Here is a 20,873-nt window from a genome sequence, read left to right on the forward strand (position 1 = left end):
CGATTAAAAATCGGGTCCAATCGCATCGCATCGCATGCGATATGATTGTATGCGATGCGATTTTTTAACGTGCGATGAAAAAATCGGGCGCCCAGATAATACACAAGTACCAATTTATTTTTTATAGATAGGATCTCATCATGTTCTCTATTATTATATATTATATTACATTGTACTGCATTACAACACTATGATGTAGTCTCTACAGTACATTATAATACATAAACTGTGAGTATTTACTACTGTATATAAAATTTTGAAGGGTCCCAAACTGTGAGGTGTAGTATCCAGTTTGTCTGTATGCAGTGGTGCCGAGAGGGGGGAGGGGTATGCTTTAATTGCAATTAGTAATCTAGGTAGGCATTGCTGCCACCAACTGTCCTCCACCCACTGGCCGCTGCAGTGTATAATAGCAGCAATGCATCTGGCTTCCTTTCTGCCGGATGCACTACTACTCGTATACACCACCTGCTGGCCATTGCAATGGGTGCACCACTAGTAATATACATTACAGCAATCCCTATAGCAGTGGTGGAACTTGTGGGTTGTGGGTCCAGGTGCAAAAGCATCATTTGGGCCCCCCTCCTGAACCCCAACCTGAATTCACAGCATGCAACAGGGCAGTGGGTGACAAAGAGAGGCAGAGTGTGACAGGGAAAACAGTGGGTGACAGGAAGAGGGTGAGAGGGATAGCAGTGCACCCATTAGTCCTCAGGGGCAACGGTGCACTGCACCCGGTGCACCAATGGTAGTGCCGCCTCTTCCCTATACATTGCAAGCTTGCAGCTACCTCCAAGTGCGTCTGTTGTAACCGTTTGTTTTATCACTGTCTACAATTGTAAAGCGCAACAGAATCTGCTGAGCTATATAAGAAACTGTAAATAAATCAAATAAATAATAAAATTACAGCTGGCAGCACTGCTGCCACGCCACCTTGTGCTTCTCTGCTGCTCCCACCTTTGAAGTCCCGCCTCAGTAGCCTTATCTAATCAAAATGTCCTCAGACCTAACCTTTCCAATTGCAGCCCTTGGTAAAATGGCATGAGTATCTTCAAATATATTGGTCATCCGATACAGTTTTTGTTTGAATAGAGTTATCGATAGTTAGTGGAGTGAAGCACCCCACTACTCCGCTGGCGCTAACTTTGAGGAAGTGGTGGGTACCTTAATAGCTCATTTGTCAGGGAATGTTTTCCCGCTATGGTCCAGTGACGGTACTTGCCGCTGCAGTGATTTTAGGGGTCTCTGGGCTGGTTGGAGTCTGGCGGAGACTTGCTAAATTTGTTTGTATTTCCTGCCGTTACCTGGAGTAGGATGTCCATCACTTGCCTGGGGAGGAAGCACTAGTGACTGGTACATCAGTTACCATGCACCTCCACTGCAGAGACTTACATACTAGTCCTTTAATGGCATGCTCTCGGTACTGAATCATTGTCAGCCGGTGTAGCTAGTCCAGGCTGACAGGCTTGTGAAGGTAGTAGGTGCAGATGTTCTTTTTTCAGTTGGCAGTATGTTAGCCTTCCTTGAGTTTAGATAGTCTCCAACACATACTGGACTCCTGGCCTTTATCAGCGATCATATATATTGAGATCTTATCTATAATTAGCACATTCGGTTCAGATATACCCGCAGTATGGGTTTTTTAATTGTATTAAATTACCAGATTTACCTCTTTTTAGTAATTATTATCAATGCGTATAGAATAATAATTATTTTTTAACCAAACCAAACAGTTGAGGATGGTTTTGCCAGTTCGCCATTCTTGGAAATTTACTAAACAAAAAATTGCCCAATTTTGCTAATTTACGAATGAAAGTCACGGTAGAACTCACACGTACAAATCAACAGACCATTGGCCAAATGTGGCAGGACTTTCCATAGGCACCAAGACAACACTGGAATTTACTATCATTCGTTCGAGCAAAGTCAGATGATAATTCAGCTCAACATCCTTTGGCAGCCGAGATTTCAGAAGCATGCATGGATCAGTACGATCTGTGCAATGTTTTTTTTTGTAAAAGTAAAAGAGTTAAAAAATGAAAAACAAAAAAACATCTTGGGGTCTTCCTCTTCTAAGCACAACCTGCCCAGGGCTCTTTGAGCCAGTGCTGGTTCTAAAAATACAGGAAAAATTGGGTAGGCTAGGCCTGTATTTATATGGGGGTTTGTGAGATTGACACTGCGCTCACTGATGTGGTCTATGGGTAGCTGCTGGTCTCCAAAAGGGGGGGGTGGCCACCCTCCAAATACAGTATGAGAACGGGGGTTGCGGAGATCTGCGCTTGTGTATGTTCTTTATAATTGGTGCGATATTGCTGTACAGCACTATATGCTGGATGATATCTAGATGCCCCTGTGTGCTGATCCTGCAAGTGGAATAAAGGTGCTGTAACGATTGAGATAAAAGTTAAGTACTTTATTTGCTGGATTGCAAGGAAAATAAACAAAGGGAGGTGGTGTGGGACTTGGGCTGAGGACAGGGGTGGAGCGTGAGGGCAGGGGGGGCAAAGTCACTCAGTGGGGCTGATGGAGGAAAAAGTTCCACTGCTGATGAAAAGTTCCAATGCTGAGGTACCGTGGCGCGGGAGGCTGGCGTCCCGTCCTCCGCGCGGTACACGCTTACCTTGGTTCCTAGGTCCCTCGATGTTAAGCTCTCGTGCCTGTGTCAGTAGATGTTCCCCACTGCTCTCACGGATCAGAAGCGGCTTGCAGAACAGGACGGCGTCGTCGGACTCCGCCTGCTTGCTGACCGAATCCCGAGCCGGGTGCTGTGCGCTCGACTCCAAGGATGGAGGAGACTTAATCAGGAAGTAGGCTGTGGGCTGTGTTTCTCTACGCGTTGGAGAAACACAGCCCACAGCCTACTTCCTGATTAAGTCTCCTCCATCCTTGGAGTCGAGCACACAGCACCCGGCTCGGGATTCGGTCAGCAAGCAGGCGGAGTCCGACGACGCCGTCCTGTTCTGCAAGCCGCTTCTGATCCGTGAGAGCCGTGGGGAACATCTACTGACACAGGCACGAGAGCTTAACATCGAGGGACCTAGGAACCAAGGTAAGCGTGTACCGCGTGGAGGACGGGACACCAGCCTCCCGCGCCACGGTACCTCAGCATTGGAACTTTTCATCAGCAGTGGAACTTTTTCCTCCATCATTCCCACTGAGTGACTTTGCCCCCCTGCCCTCACGCTCCACCCCTGTCCTCAGCCCAAGTCCCACACCACCTCCCTTTGTTTATTTTCCTTGCAATCCAGCAAATAAAGTACTTAACTTTTATCTCAATCGTTACAGAACCTTTATTCCACTTGCAGGATCAGCACACAGGGGCATCTAGATATCATCCAGCATATAGTGCTGTACAGCAATATCGCACCAATTATAAAGAACATACACAAGCGCAGATCTCCGCAACCTAGGCCTGTATTTAGAAAGAACCAGCACCAGGCTCTTGGACCAGCTCTTGGACGAGTTCCAAGATACATGGGACAAAAGATGTAGGGGTAACCAGTATTTTTAAAATCAGCACCAGGCTCCACTAATCAGTAAGGTAATACCATAGTCGGGGACAGTTTATGTTTGTCCCTGCAGCCGTGGCATAAAAAAGAGTTATATTACATTGGGGCCAAACAGGGTTTGTGCATAACTTTGTCATAACTTTGCTATTTAAAATGAAGTTATGCACGGAGCCTGTTTGGCCCCAGTGTAATATAACTCTTTTTTATACACCCTATTTTTTACCTGTGTAGACATAGTTGGTTAAAAAAAATGCAAAAAACACAGTCCATCCAAACATAAAGAAACATATGTATTCACATGGGTTCCCTTCCCCTTCTATTGGGGCTCCGTGTGACTTCTGTCACTTAGAGGACCCAGCAGCCAATCAGGGAAGCACCACATTTGTAGCAATCCTCTGATTGGCTGAGCTGCCAGTCAAGGCAGAGCTCATTAAGTACCTACAGTATAATGGTGACGAAATCCATATAAGTATACATGAGAACTAGCTAAAACCATACAGATCAATTAGGCCTGTGGTTACTGGCAGCCAAATACAAATGGCTTCACCATTGGGAAATACGAATCTTGAGAACATAGCAGCTTAGTAAATAAGCTGCATCCTCGGACAAAAAAGAAACCCCGATCCTGTTCCTAACCAGCTGAGTTGCTAAAAACGGGCCAATCTAAGTAAATTTCCCCAATACTGTATAAAATGAAAGGATTTGTGTGTGAAGAGGGTCATACGTTTCATCTCTTTTGTTTGAAAATAATTGAAACATAATGTTTATCAGAGCCAGGTTACAGGCACAGTTCCCTTACTACTTCTTCAGCTCAGCCATAATAATTTGTGCAATAATAATTGTATGATAAATGTCTACATTTTTGTACCTTTCGAAATCCCTTTATTTAAAATTCACTAAAATGTTTTAAACAAGCTATTTAAACCATTTGCCCTCTGTATGCATTAGCTTCCTTTCATTTACTTTCTTAATAATCATTAAAAGCAGTGCATGAGAGGTCAGTGGTGAACTTTGACTGGTATTGCAAAAAAAAAAATCAACCAACCATTTCCAATACAAAACCTTGGAACAGGTAATGGCAGTAAACATTAATCCTCGTAAACATGTTCTTTCAGAGTGTTTTCTTACCTTCTGCGGATTGTTCCAAAGTACAAAACGGGGGTCCACGCACCACTACCTCCTGCATAATGATGGAGAAACTGTAAACATCTCCAGAGAAGGTGCCATGCAATGCGGCGTGTGGGTCCCTCAGTAACTCGGGTGAGGTCCATAGTAACTCTATAAGAACAGTCATACATAGTAGGTACAGGATGATTAGTATGAACACCTCAAGTTATTATTACATATTTATTAATGGACCTTTACACCAATTTTGAAAGAACAGTGAAAATTACTATTGAACTTTAATGTACATTATATCCTGTGGTGCTTATCTAAATAATATACTTTAAGTAAAACAGTTAAAACTTTCCTATTTTAAATTTGTATCACTGATAACCCTTTTACACCCGGGTTTTTGCCTCATGGACCCAGGTCAGTGTCGGTGTAAAAGGGCTAATTGAAAAAAAAAACAGGTGGTGGGGCAGTGTAAATGGGTATGCCGGGTCATCTGACCCGGCTCCTGTTTACATCAATGGGGGAGCCCAACCTCCTGACCGCAGCGTCCTGCAGTGAGTATGGAGGATGGGCGCACACAGCCTCCGCTGCTGTCTGTACTGTGCAGACAGCAGCGGAGCCAGGAAGAAGGTGAATGGATGCCTGTTTTTGGCATCCATTCACCTAGTGGACAGGGGCTAGGGGTGCACGGGGGCTGGGGGCAGCCCAGCAGTTTACCTTGGTGCTGGGCTTGCCCCCAGCACGGCGATCGGTGATCCCGGTGCTCTTCAAGCGATGCCCCTTGCACCCATTTGCGGTGTAAATGATGCCGGCATGGGAATATTCCGGGTCAGCACTGGTGTAAACAGGGCAAATCCTGGATCCGACCCGAATTTGATCTGTGTTCCAAATACTAGTTCAGATCTGGGATTTTGGTGTAAAAGTGGTATAAATGATTTCCTCTATAAGCCCTTTACTTTGGAAATATGACATTCAGAATTCAACCATAATAAAGGAGTCTCCAGCCACATATTGCTCAACTCAAGCCAATTCAGAACAGTTCGTTAGGGTCCGAATTCACCCCCCGGCCACGATGTTCGTGGGTTTGCACATGAGCGAAGAAGTGCACGCACATGCGCTAGGCCGTTCGCTCAAGGAGAGGAGAGAAGGGGGTGGGCAGGGGCCTGGAGCAGGGGAACTCACAGCGGTTTATGGGCATGGCGATGCCTGCTTGAGGTAAGCGGCTGATGTTAGTGCCCACCCCCGGAGTACAGCGGCTGCTAGAAAAGGTAGTCCAGGCTGACTTTTCTTAGCGAAAGCAGAAGAAATCCTTCCATGGTGAGTGACCATCAAATGATTTCTCCTATTTGCGACCGCATTTGAGGGGATGTGTTAGCAGCCTAGCCAACAGGTCAGAATTAGACTAGCCCTCAATGCAGCAGATTAATCAATTTGTTTATTTCAGCCATAAATGGCAGCAAATAATAGAACAATGAGGCTAGGGATACAATACAATGGATGGGTTATACCTGCTGCCTCATCAAACACTATGTGCTGCAGTATCTGTCAGCCCCAGGACTTGGCACAGAATGACTATGATTTTCAGTGACATCTTGCTGACAGTATAGCACACTGATCTATGTTAAGCATTGGAGATGCACCATACCTTCCCGGAGAACACAGAATACCATAACACAGTAAAACATGACTACCGGAAAAGATTTTAATGCTAATACCTTTTATTTGTGTAGTTTTCTTCTAATTATCACAATTTTGCACAAACATTAAGCATAACAAACAATTTACCGAGTGCGGAAAGGTCATCATATGGAATTCTTTGGGCCTGTAAAGCTTCATTGTACCCATAATCAGTCACTTTTAACACAAAGCGCCCATCTACCACACAGTTCCGAGACTTGAGCCGACCATGGACGAACTTTCTGTGGTGCAAATATTTCATGCCCTGTGCACGACACGTATGTACAGTTAAATACAATGTTATCTCTTCCATACATATATATTTTATTTCGACAATAACATCAGGCGACTAGCTCTGCACTCTGGCAGTTTAAAGTGTTTACAAGAGACACAAAAAAATTCCATTGTTTGAGATGCAATATAAGAAGATATAGGGGACTTTACGGGTATCATATCTGCATGCACCTATTCAGTAGCCTGGAGCACAGGAATTGCTAGAAAGGTTAAATTTAAGATGTACATTAGTAGAGTCAGTAAAAGAATAGATGTCTCACAAAATGTGCAGTCAACAATATCAGTACAATACTGGAAAGGGCTAGAAATGTGGTAGTAGGGTTGTAACAGGCAACATGTTTGTAGGGATGTGGTAGTAAGATATGTGGAAGCAAGGGCTACAGTAGTAGAGAATCAGTAAGGATGTGATAGCATGGATGTACTGGTGAAAGTAAAGATGTGTCGGGGGAAGTGGCAATAGATATCCCTATTAGTTAGTAAGAGATGTAGTAGAAGACACGATAGTAGAGATGTGATAGTAAGGGAAGTACTAGAAAGGGACATACCAGTAAGAATTGTGGTAGGAATTTGTTAGTAGGCATGTAGTAAGAGAGAGTATGGATGTGGTATTAGGAATATGGTAGTAGGGCTGTAGTAGGGTAATGGTAATAGAAACCTGGTACTAAGGATGTGATACTAAGAGGTGAGGTGGTAGCTGCAACAGTGGTACAATTTATTAGGTCATTATGTAAAACAACAAATCACCAAGTACTAAGGATTCTTATTGATTGCTCACCTTAATGAGATCCAACAGAAGAGAAGATTTAAACATCCAGTCAAGCTTTACGTCGTCATTTCGAAGGAGATCCTCCAAACTGCCTCGCGAGCAAAACTCTGTGACAATGGCGAAGACGCCGCAGTCATGGAAGAACCCTAGGAAGGGGTTGACATTTTCATGACGCATGTCCTTCATCTGTCCATTAGAACAAGCAGCAAAATAAGTGGGAGGTATAGCAAAATGAAACATCTAAAAATATACCATTGTTATGATGGTGTATCATACCATTTCAAAAACATCGCTTGTGCCAGGCTTTATTTCTCCAAAATCACCAGAAGGGAACTTCTTCATCCATACCCAGTCACCCTTGGTAGAAATAGTTATATAAATATGCATATACTCATGAGTAATGTGGTAGACCATATATCAGCACCTCAATCCAACCACAATTCCAACATCTTGGATTTCCTTGACCATGGCGTCGACAGAATGGGGAATTGGAGCAGCCTATCACTTACGGCACCTGCTTGCCCTACTGTCCAAGTTTACAGGCTTGGGTTTTTTGACAAAGGGCCTGATTTAGACCTAATCACTCATCTGCAAATTTGCAGATGACTATGAGTGGTTAATGAAAACCCACCCTGTGTTAATGTATGCGTGAATTGCAAAGATGTCACAATACGCTGTCCTGTCACACATCCAGACGGAATTCACTCACCATTGAATGATTACACCAGTCTGTGCAAATATGAGTAAGTCTCACGGTAAGTCCTTCCACAACTGATAGAGACCAGTTCTGAGGTCACATACCTCCCTGAGCATGCCTGCTTTTTTCTGACAATGACAGGTTACCACCCCAAACTCTGACTTCCTGTCCATACAATTGCGAGTGGATTGGGATAAGATATCTTCACCATTTCTGTCACTATTTGAGCTCGCACATATGCTCTACTATCGGTATGCATGCATAGACAATCAATAATCGAACGGATTGCGAATTTGCACATCAAGGATCAACTCTTAATCAGGCCCAAATCCTCTAGGCTTCAGCCTTGGACACATTGGTGAAAGGGAGAGTGGTCAGCTGACTGCAAATCCGTAATAATGCATTATTTGTATATTGTATACATATAGAAATCAGCTCAATTCATTTTATTTTACACAATAGTAGGCTTTATGACTGGGAGCCTGGAATGCTCTGGTAAGGGGAGTTGCAGAGGGTAGGAACAAGTGTAAAGGTGCCCATACACAGTGTGATGATCGCACCCGTTATAGGCTGCATCGCATTGCATCGCATTGCATCGCATTGCATCGCATTGCATCGCATGCATTTTGCAGTAGATTTGCATGCAATGCGATCCGTGGGCAGTACAAAAAGTATGTGCAGCACATACTTTTTGTACTGCGCAATGCGATGCCCACGGGTCTGGTTCCTCAGTGATTGTTCCCTGATGATTGTGCCCAGGGCCGGTGCTAGGGTGTCCAGCGCCCTCCTGCAAACCACACATGTTGCGCCCTTTCACATTGCCATTGCAACAATCTGAAGCCCGATTGTGGGAGTGTATGCAACATGCGATCCTATGGAGGATCTCGGGTGCATGTACATGTATGCATACACCATCTCAGTGCTGTGTCCGCAAAATGTTGCAGGCACTAAAGGTGCCCATACACGCTGCGAGAATCGCATACGTTATGGGCTAGATCGCATCGCACGGCATGCATGCAATGTGTGTGCGATGCGATCCGAAAGCAGTACAAAAAGTATGTGCAGCACTCGCGATTGAGGGGGAAAGGATGGGAGAGAAGGAGGAGATGGAAGAAGAGGGGAGGAGATAGAGGGGGCGGAGTGTTGAGGACTGGCAGTGGCACTGGCACAGCACACCGAGAAGAGGGAAGGAAGGGGAGGTGGCGCTGCTGCCTGTTCATCATTTGATTGACAGCTGACAGGCGCAGAGAGCAATGAGTAGGGGCATGAAATGTCATCCAGGCATTCACAGACAGCGCTACATGCCTCAGCGCAAGTGTCCGTGAGGAAGAGGGGGCAGGTCGCAGGAGGAGGACAGTGTGTGTGCGGTGCAGGAGGGATACTGCTCAACCTCTCCATACTGCCGCCCGCTATCAGACAGGCACTGCAGGCAGCGTGCAGGAGGCAGTGGCAGTGAGGGCTGAGGCAGAGCAGGGAGGGAGACAGCGCCTTTTCAGCATGGCGCCTCCCTGCTTTGCAGGAGCTGCTGAGTGGGTAGCGCCGGCCCTGATTGTGCCCTTCACAATTGTGAAAGCAAAGATGTAAAGATCGGCTTATATGTTAATATTTCTTATATTATATAAATAGTTCATACTATATTGCTTGTATATTATTATGCTGTACAAGCAACTTCTATCTCATAACCATGCTCCATATCTGACATGATAATAGAAGAATTGCAATTCCTGTTGACTTTCAGCTGCAGAGCAGGATGATGTTCTGAGGAGAAATGTAAGCGGGCACCAGTACAGTACATGCTTGCATTATGCCTAACTTCACAGCTGAGGGACTTTGTAATACATTAGCAGTTGTACATTTAGGGGACAATAAAACCTGCTCATTGTCTAATGAGCTATATTTTGAAATGATACCTACCTCATAAACAGCAACATTGGAATTCTCATAGGTAGCTGGGGTCAAACTCTTCATGGAACCAGACCTCATTGGAGACTTCATACTTCTGGCATCTGACATCATCTGTACACTGTCACTGGTGCGGCTGCCATCACTGCTTATTTTCTGAAAAAGAGTTTCTTACAGTATATTATATTTGACATAAATGAAGGCTTCAACATTGCAGCAGAAGCAAAATAGCATTGTATGTACATACATACATATATTTTATATACATTTGGAATATTCCTGCTCTCGTGAAATATGAAGGTAACTTGCTGTGTGCCCTCCATAGGCGGCTTGTAAGAACCATTATCAATAAGTACCAAACATAGCCACACTCCGGACGAAATGAAGACAACGAAAGCAGCGTCTGTCAAGTCAACATGCTGGTATTAGGATGTGCATCTTCCTGGAACTTGCGGGCTGTTCATGGTAGCACAGAAGTCATCTGGATTTCCAGTTGTAGCTAAATGGGTATACGCACTTAGGCTATGTTTTCTTGGGCATGTAGCAGAAACCGGGGCCTATTCAGAGGATTTGCATGCAAAGATTCTGAAATTTCAGACAGATGTCTTGAACCCAATATAAACTCTTAGAGGTATATTTCATAAAGCAGAGGCGGAACTAGCGAGTTGTGGGCCCAGGTGCAAAAATATGCTTCGGGCCCCCCCATACTCAAAATAGGGACAGTGTGCACCGAAGGCGGGCACCAAATATTTAGGGCATAGCTTTGTGGGAAAGTTGCGCGGGCAATAATAGTGTCACAGTAGTGTCTATTATTCACATTACACCACCTAGTAGTGCCACTTGTACACATTGCGCCAGGTAGAGCCCCTCATTACCCCATTTATAACCCAGGTTATTGCCGGGTTGAGATGCGATGTGAAAGCAACAAACTGGCATTTCAACCAGGTTATAAGATGATTTCAATTAAATTAAAATACATACACAGTGTGTGTGTATTTATACTTTTAGGGTCCAATTCAGGATTGCTCATGGTGATCCAAAGTTGGCCCCAGACCCATTGGTTGGGGTTTGCGGATGCGCATTTTTGCACATGTGCAAACCCCAGCACCAAACGGCTTTGGCGAGTTGCACACTCACAAGTCCGTTCATTGCGGGGAGGGAGGTTCGGGGGTGGAAATGGGGCTGGAGCAGGGGAACGCCCAGTGTTTTATGGGCATCCCCATGAAAATGCTGGGTGTTCCCCTGGGCATGCAGGTGGGCCGATGCCTGCTCGAGGTGGGCAGCTGACGTCACAGGATGTGAGCGCCCGCCCTATCTTCGGTGATTTGCGGAGGAAATAAAAGGCAGGAGAAATCATTCGATGGTCGGCGACCATCAAATGATTTCTCCTGCTAACGGAGGAATGCGAGAGATGTGTTAGCGAACACATACCCTCTCATGGTACCAAAGGAATTCGGTGGCTGTGGGGGGGCATGCGTTCGATGGGGAGGCATATCAGTGCTCAATAAGCAGTAAATTTCGCTGCTTACTGAGCCAACTAGAATTAGGCCCTTAGTAGAAATTACCACATTTCTTTATAACATAAACATTACATTTAATAATAAATAAAACACACAACATAGAGGAGATTACATTTAAATATACAGCCCCACTATAACATATATAACATTTACACCTACCCTAGGAATTATAAATAACAACCACCTTCACCAATATTACATACCCCCACATATTAAACTGTAAATAATGGCCACCATTACAAATAGTGTCCACCCTGCATATTATAGTGTAACACTCACTGTATTATAAGACACACACCGCCATGTAGATACCCCATTACTCACTCTCTTGTGTTCTTCTCAGTTCTCATTGTCAGCTGATGGAGGAAGCCAGTCAGCCATGAGGACAGGAGGAGTGGCAGAGCCTTGAGCAGAATCATGGAAAAGGGGGTAAACAGCAGGAAAGCAGGGGGACTGGAGAAGACACATGAGAGGGTAGGGCATCTGAGGGGGAGGGCAGCGGAGCAGAATATGAGAATTGAGAAGAGGGTGACTGGAGGACAGAACACAGACAGGGAGAAGGCCAGAGGACAGGAGAAGGGGCGGGACAGGAAAGAAGGCAGCTCAATGGTGATTGGTCCTTGGGTAAGGAGGACCAGTTGCTAGAAAGAACAGGCACTGATCCTAATGGAGGGCTATAATGCCGGGCACAGTGAGTGACACTCCTCCTACTACCCCCTCCCTCCCCTAGGCCACTGCAGAATCACTCAGCCTTCACAGCCTGCACTGCCGCGCCGGCGGCTGTGACAGCTGTCACTAGGGGAAGCAGTGCCGCGGATCTGTATCAGAGATCCGATCGTCACCTCCTCCCGCTGCGCAACATTGAACTCCATCCTTTAGCCTGACCCGCCCCCCGCATCCAGGCCGCCGAACTTGTTTAAAAATAAAAACACGGAAAAGGCGGCATGTGGTGCAGACGGCAGCGGGCCCCATGAACTAGATTGGGCCCCGGTGCACTGCACCGTCTGCACCGCCAGTAGTTCCGCCCCTGGTGGCGGGGGTTACAGTGGCGGGGGTTGGGCCCCCCTGGCTCAGGGGAACGGTCGCAGGTGCGACCGCTGCGACCCCTGTAGCTACGCCACTGTCATAAAGGACTATTTTGATGCTAATTGATGTTGGACTTCTAGAGAATCAACACACATTTACTAACAGATGACTTTTTAGATTACATTTTAAATGTCAGTAAATGTTCTAGCCTTGGAAGCCTAACATCCAGGGGTTAAAGTGAGGGGGAACAGGGTGGAACTGAGTTCCACCACCTCTAATGGTGAGGTGGACCATTTTAACCTCCTGCACAGTAATTCTTACAGGAAAGCATTCTAGTTTGCAGGGGGATGCCAAAAACCCCACCATTGGCCCTATCTCTGCCTAATGGGGGGAGGGGATGGGGTGTAATTAGGTGGCATAAAGAAATGAGTTCCCCCACCTCTGCATGACCACTTTATGCCCTGAGTATATGCAAGTATACCTGGCCAATAAAGCTGATTCTGATAAGCACAGCGCCTAGGCAGCTGTCAGTGGCGCCACTGGTCATTGCAACAGCCAGGCAGGTAACAATATAAGCAGAGCCAGTACAGTTATCATACAAGGAACACAAATCAGCCAAGCTGCAGAGTGCCCAAGCAGCTATCAGCGGCCCCTCTGGTCGCCGCAACAGCTAGTCAGGCAACAATACAAACAGGAGAGTACAGTTATCACACAATGAGTCTTTCCTCCAGTCAGCTGGTTTGTAACCCCAAGCAGCTGTGCTTTTAAGTGAGATGCCAGTTTACATGATTGCTGATCACAGCAGCTGTCTCTGAATTCTGCCTGTTAGAGCTGGAGCAGGGTAAATATCAGCTTAACGCCAATTCCATAGAGCGTTGTTATCGCAGGGCTATCCTCTGCCCACTGACTCGTTTTTTTTTTTTATACATTTTATTTTACAAAAATTGGAAATGCAGTCTGCTTACTTAAGGGCTTGGAGTATATTTTGGAGTAGTTGGAGTAGCCTTAATTAAAGGGCTTGGAGTAGTTTTTCACAAAAATGTACTTTGTATGTAAATAACAATGAAAAACACACATTTGCGCATTATTTTAGTAAAAATAATTTTGATAAATATGCCCATAAGTGTGGATTTTATTAATTAAATGAAAACCAGGATATTTGCTGCCCGAGCCCCGCATCTGTTGCTAGGTGCCAATCCTATTCCCTATAACATACTAGTTTCCTTAGCCCATTTTATTTGTGTATTTATAGATATATAACTAGCTGAAGTACTTGGCGTTGCTCGGGTTTAAATATTAAAGGTATTAAGTTATCAATGAGTTGAATGTAACTGTCTAGCAGCTCCCCAGCATAGGTTTTTTGAGGGTGTCCCCAGTAGCTCTGATCCCCCACTTTCCTCTCTTTCTCTGTTCAGTTTTATAATCACTTTTCCATTGCGAGATGGGTTTGAAGTTTTCCTTCTGTTATCAATGTTGCTGTTACAAGGCTTTTGGGTAAACAATTTTTTTGTCTTCCCATCTCCCACCTTAATTCAGTTAATTGATTTATGGTTATTTTTATCCAAATCCATCCAAAGGAAGACCCAGAACAGGCTTCCTGTGTGAATGTTCTGTCTGGCATTAACCAACGGGAGGTCTGACCAGGACCTGAGCCCTTTAGTAAGTCTTCTTGTACCCACTGTTATCACTCTGTGATGTTTTCATCCAAATCCATCCAGTGGAAGGCCCAGAATAGGCTCCCTGTGTGAATGTTCTGTCTGGCATTAACCAACAGGAGGTCTGACCAGGACCTGAACCCTTTAGTAAGTCTTCTTGTACCCACTGTTATCCCTCTGTGAGGTTTTCATCCAAATCCATCCAAAACAGGCTCACCGGGTCAAAGTTCTGCCTGGTGGACACTAATAGGAGGTCCATCCAAGACTTCAACCCTTATTTTGTCTTCTGGAATCCAATATTACTACTCTGTGAAGTTTTCGTTCAAATCCACACAGTAGAAGGCCCAGAACAGGTTACCTGTGTTTATTTTCTGCCCAGCGTACACCACCAGGAGGTTCCCCCTAGTATGTCTTATGGGATCCAGTGTTACTACTCTGTGATGTTTTCATCCAAATCTATCATGTGGGAGGCTCAGAAAAGACTTTCTGAGACAAAGTACTGCCCATCGTACACCAATTGGAGGTCCAACCGGAACCAAAAACACTCAAAAATCTGTCCGGGATTCAACTGGACCACCTCACATTGGTTTCATCCTAATTGATGTAGGGGTGTCTGAATGCATAACCAGACACAAAGACCAATATATTTTATATATACAGTAAGATTGTTGTCTGCTCATTGTTAAACTGTGTCATACTGTATGTTCACATCTTGCATGGTGCTGAGGAACACATAACATATAATAATGACCAAAGCACTGTGGCACCTCAATAATAATAATTATCACTGCAGCTGAAGTGCTTACAGTTATCAAGGACTTAAATTATGTAAAACAGAATCATAAACAAGAGCAAAGTAGTACCGTAATAAGAATGTATGTCCAAAAAAAAAACACTTTACATTTCTTTATAATAATCTGACTATATTCAATGATTGTGATTTTCATTTTAAGCCTACTGATTTTCTTGAAAGTTGTATTTGGAGTAATTTCAACAAAATATGCTTTTATTGAGTATCATGTAGTAAAGGTGGTGATTTAGATAGATATACTTTTTTCATGCATTATTTAGAAAGGAGATGTTTTGCTAACCCATTTTCTTAAATGCACTTTAAATCCTGTAGACATGTTACTGTTGTTGCGGTCTATGTACATGCTTTATGTTGCTTCTTATGAATCATATCTTATGGTATTTTCTATTATTAATATAAATATTCTATTAGCATAAATCAGGGTTGCCTACTTTTAAAGTCTCCTCTCTGGGAGAAGTCTGTCAGCAGCACTTCAGGGGGGGCCTGATGTAGACGTCATCAAGCCCACCCCCCAGTACTGCAAATCCTGCAATTCGCGGGCCTTCAAGGAGGGACTAAATTACGCGATTGGTGTCTTTATCCCCTCCCCCCAAAAAGCCATGAATCACGGGAAATGAATTGTGCTGCGAGGTGGTGCGGGAGGGGGGCAGTCTCCGGGAGGGTGACACACCTTTACGGGGGGGGGGGGGCGGGGGGGATTTTTGGGAGCCTCCCGGCCATTCCGGTAGGGTAGGCAACCCTGGCATAAATAAGAAACAATACTTATTAAGCACACTGTATATATTTCCCAGGAAAGACTATGAGGTTATTTGATACATTTAAGTAAAGCCACAGACATAAATTGGTCCAGTAACAGCTGAAAACATGGGGCTGATTCAGACAGGTCCAAGTTTGGCCCCGTCTCCGATAATGGGGGTGTGCACAAACCCCGAAGCGAATGCCGGGACATTCACACAATGAGATCTCACCAGGCAAGCCGCGGGTTCAATGTAGAGGTTGAGTTGTGCGGCCAGTGTTGCCGACACCGTACATCTCACCAGGCAAGCCGGGGTTCAAGAAACGGAATAGGGGGCCCTGCCTATTTTGTTAGTCCCGGGACCCACGATTTCTGATAGCAGTCCTGGGTAAGGCCATGTAATGCAGCTACTCAGGAGGAATGCCAACTGGTGCCCATCCAGATTAAGGGATACATTCCGCTTTGCTGCAGAAAGTGGAATGTATCCAGATCTAAGATCAGATCTAAGATGACATCTAATTTCCCATATTTGAAGTGAACTGAATTCAGGCCCTGCCATGATGGCCGGGATTTGCTCATGCACAAACCCCGATTACAAACAGCCGTGGAAAGGCCGCGGCAATGTTGCCAGGGCGGGATCGAGTGTCGCGCCCATGAGAACGCCCAGTGTTTCATTAGTGTACCCATGCTGCTGGCTCTCCACGCTGGTTCTGGTTCTCCTACAGGAAGCTGGCACCGCAAATGGCTGCCTAGGATCTGTGCACTCAGCATATGTAACCCCCTGTGTCCCCTGTGTTTCCCCTGTGTGATAACTGTACTGTCCCTGCTATAACTGCGGTATCTTTGCTCATAGTGTTACCACCCGGCTGCTGCAGCGACCAGTGGCGCCGCTGATGGCTGCCTAGGCGCTGTGCAGCTTGGCGGGTATATGTTCTGTGTGATACTGTAATGTCCCTGCTTATATTGTCACCTACCTGGCTGTGCGGTGCCTAGGCGCTGCGCAGCTTAGCGGGTATATGTTCTCTGTGTGATACTGTACTGTCCCTGCTTATATTGACACCTACCTGGCTGCCGCAGCGACCAGTGGCGCCGCTGATGGCTGCCTAGGCGCTGTGCAGCCTGGTGGGTATATGTTCTCTGTGTGACACTGTACTGTCCCTGCTTATATTGTCACCTACCTGGCTGCTGCAGCGACCAGTGGCGCCGCTGATGGCTGCCTAAGCGCTGTGCAGCTTGGCGGGTATATATTCTCTGTGTGATACTGTACTGACCCTGCTTATATTGTCACCTACCTGGCTGCTGCAGCGACCAGTGGCGCCGCTGATGGCTGCCTAAGCGCTGTGCAGCTTGGCGGGTATATATTCTCTGTGTGATACTGTACCGTCCCTGCTAAATGTGTCAATGTAACCTATGTAATGCCCCCCCCCCCCCCTCATCCCTGCTTGATGCTGCACTGTATATCCAAAACAAATTCCGAGTGTGCGCAAGCACACCTGGCCAATAAAGTTGATTCTGATTCTGATTCTGATGAAAAAATTGCGGGTGGGATGAAGTGTTCCGGGTAGCAGGTGGTTGACATCACATGATGTCAGCTGCCTGCCTTGTCTTCGTCCCGCTGTCTGCAAATATAAGGCAGTCTCCACTGAATTATATTTGCGAAGGTAGGAGAAATCATTCAATAGTCATGGACCATCGAATGATTTCTTCTGCTGCGGGCACATGCGAGGGGATGGCTGTGACCTTAAGTGCAGTAAAGTGAGGCTAAGAAGCCAACATTTCCCTTTACAGCTTCAGGGGTCACAGTGGAGCACAGAATCATATCACAAAAATAAATAAACATACGGTATAAAATAAATATCTGCCATCCTAGATCATTTGTCCTGGCTACAGGAAGCTGTTTGGAAAATCCCAGGTCGATCTCGGGTAGGAGCTGTTTCCACTGCAGATAGCCCAAGAAAGAGCCGCTAAAAACCCTGCGTGTGACCAGTGTAATAATCCCAGGTTACTTTACCTGTGATTTTTTATTTGAAGCGATTTCCAATGACAAAAATTACAGGTAATTGCACGTTCATTAAAAACCTGGGATTTTCATATCAGTGGCATATGGGTATAAGTCACAGAAGGATAAGGTTGCTAGGATAACACTATGAAGATCAACATACATTAGGTCCTCCACTAAAGGTCGACGGGGCTTTGGTCGACATGGCTAAGGTTGACAGGGTCAGAAGGTCGACACAAGCATTAGGTCAGCAATGGGAAATTCAACAGTGAAAAGGTCAACATGAGTTTTTCACGTTTTTTGGAGCCGTTTTGTGTCAACAGGCTGTATTTCATACCCTAGCATCCACTAGGGCAAAATCGGAGAATGTAATAGAGTGGCGAGTGCAGCGAGGCACCGTGCCATGCGAGGGGATGCTGTACACTGGTAAGGTGTCCATGTCGTCTTACATCCAAATTTGTGAAAAAGAGCGTGAAAAACTAATGTCATTTGTTTGACTGTTAACCTTCTCATCAATGCTTTTGTCGACCTTCCGATCCTTTCAGCCTTAGCCATGTCGACCTATTTCATGTGTTGACAATAAGCCCCGCCCACCTTTAGTGTATGTAATACAATAAGCCCTGTCAACCTTTAGTGTATGTAATTTATGTCCACCATCATACAGTTGACCATATGATGCATACCCGTCACAGAGGCTTCATTTTCTTCAATCATGTATTTAATAACTGTGACATCTCTAAAGTGAAGTTGTCTGTAAATAATAGCAGAGGAATAACAAAGCAACTATTTGCATAGCATCTATAGGCACAGGTATTGTAATGTAATTCAAAGAAAGAAAAGGAAAGTGGGTAAATATAATGAAGGTGTCTATAGTCAGCTCACATAGGACATTAGCAAGACTTTCATGCTGTTAAATGTCCTTACCTAACAGTATCCATTCAGAACAGCAAGTGGTACCTAATATCATCTATATATATACTGTTGTGCTCATAAGTTTACATACCCTATCAGAATTTGTGACTTTCTGGCCGTTTGTCAGAGTATATGAATGATAACTCACAAACTTTTTTTCACTCATGGTTAGTGGTTGGGTGAAGCCATTTATTGTCAAACAACTGTGTTTATTCTTTTTAAATCAAAATGACAACAGAAACTACCCAAATGACCCTGATCAAAAGTTTATATACCCCAGTTCTTAAAACCGTGTATTGCCCCCTTTAACATCAATGACAGCTTGTAGTCTTTTGTGGTGGTTGTGGATGAGGCTCTTTATTTTCTCAGGTGGTAAAGCTGCCCATTCTTCTTGGCATAAATCCTCCAGTTCCTGTAAATTCTTGGGCTGTCTTACGTGAACTGCACATTTGAGATCTCCCCAGAGTGGCTCAATGATATTGAGGTCAGGAGACTGCGATGGCCACTCCAAAACCTTCACTTTATTCTGCTGTAGCCAATGACAGGTCGACTTGGCCTTGTGTTTTGGATCATTGTCATGTTGGAACGTCCAAGTACGTCCCATGCGCAGTTTCCGGACTGATGAGTGCAAAAATTTCCTCCAGTATTTTCTAATAACATGCTGCATTCATCTTGCCATCAATTTTGACCGTTTCCAGTGCCTTTGTAGCTCACACATCCCCAAAACATATGATCCACCACCGGGTTTCAGAGTAGGAATGGTATACATTTCATCATAGGCCTTGATGACGCCTCTCCAAATGTAACATTATGGTTGTGGCCAAAAAGTTACATTTTGGTCTCATCACTCCAAATAACTTGGTTCCAGAAGTTTTGTGGCTTGTCTCTGTGCTGTTTGGAGTATTGTAAGCGGGATACTTTGTGGCATTTGCGTAGTAATGGCTTTCTTCTGGCGACTCGACCATGCAGCCCATTTTTCTTCAAATGCCTCCTTATTGTGCATCTTGAAATAACCACACCACTTTTTTTTAAAGAGTCCTGTATTTCAGCTGAAGTTATTTGTGGATTTTTCTTTGCATCCCAAACTATTTTTCTGGCAGTTGTGGCTGAAATTTTTGTTGGTCTACCTGACAGTGATTTGTTTTCCACAGAATCCCTCATTTTCTTAATTAGAGTTGAACACTGCTGATTGTCATTCTCAATTGCTTGGATATCTTTTTTTATATCCCTTTCCTGTTGTATACAGTTCAATTACCTTTTCCCGCAGATCCTTTGACAATTCTTTTGCTTTCCCCATGACTCAGAATCCAGAAATGTCCGTGCAGCACTGGATGAAAGATGCAAGGGTCTTTCAGGAGACCAGAAACTCACTGACCATTATACACACACACTGATTAAAAGCAAAAAGATCACAGGGGAGGATGGTTACCTTTAGTAGCCATTCAATGCTGTTTGTGCCAACTTGTGTGCATGTTATCAGGCCAAAATCTCCAGGGTATGTAAACTTTTGATCATGGTCATTTGGGTAGTTTCTGTTGTCATTGTGATTTAAAAAGAGTAAACACAGTTGTTTGACAATAAATGGCTTCACCTAACCACTAACCATGAGTGAAAGAAAAGTTTGTGAGTTTGTCTTTGACATATGGCCAGAAAATCACAAATTCTGCTAGGGTATGTAAACTTTTGAGCACAACTGTATATGTCTAGCGCCTGTGAATATCCATAACACTGCTATCTGCTGGCAGAGAGTGAAACTACATGTCTTTCTTACACAAACACAGAAGGTAGCTGACTAGCTTTCGAATCTTTTGCTTCAAGCTGCCTTACTAGTATATATATATATATATATATATATATATATATATATATATATATATATATAGCATTCGGTGTACCGTGGTACAGGGGTGGCACTCGTAGGGCTTAAACAGTCTTTGAAAACGGTATTAAGATGATATTAAAAAAAAAAGAAAACAGTATTAAATTAAAGAAACGTCAGAACACTTGCTGCTGGTGCGGTCTGCAATTATTCATGTTGTTTAAGCCCTATGAGTGCCGCCCCTGTACCACGGTACACCGAATGCTGCATTAACCATTGGAGGGCACCATAGGCGGTTGTGCCATTGAGACTGGAGTGCCAGACCCTGCCTCCTTATATATATATATATATATATATATATATATATATAAGGTGCTAAATCAATAACAAAGCAAAGATAATACTGCATTTTATAATGTGAGCTTACATAA

The 20,873-nt window shown here is 44.6% G+C and overlaps 1 protein-coding gene across 5 annotated transcripts in view; it reads right to left on the minus strand.

Annotated features, from left to right (window-relative positions):
* The window catches only part of GUCY2F (guanylate cyclase 2F, retinal), a 113,453-nt gene that overhangs the window by 25,972 nt on the left and 66,608 nt on the right, over window positions 1–20,873 (minus strand). For all 5 annotated transcript variants that reach the window (XM_083159367.1, XM_083159366.1, XM_083159368.1 and 2 more), the window contains exons 7-11: window positions 9,977–10,120; window positions 7,642–7,722; window positions 7,375–7,551; window positions 6,414–6,570; window positions 4,641–4,790 (exon numbers count right to left, since the gene is read on the minus strand). In XM_083159367.1, coding sequence (XP_083015493.1) covers window positions 4,641–4,790; window positions 6,414–6,570; window positions 7,375–7,551; window positions 7,642–7,722; window positions 9,977–10,120 — 709 coding nt within the window. The remainder of the gene's footprint in view (window positions 1–4,640; window positions 4,791–6,413; window positions 6,571–7,374; window positions 7,552–7,641; window positions 7,723–9,976; window positions 10,121–20,873) is intronic.

This window comes from Crinia signifera, chromosome 9, assembly GCF_055691185.1.
Source record: "Crinia signifera chromosome 9, ASM5569118v1, whole genome shotgun sequence".
Classification (NCBI taxonomy): Eukaryota; Metazoa; Chordata; class Amphibia; order Anura; family Myobatrachidae; genus Crinia; species Crinia signifera.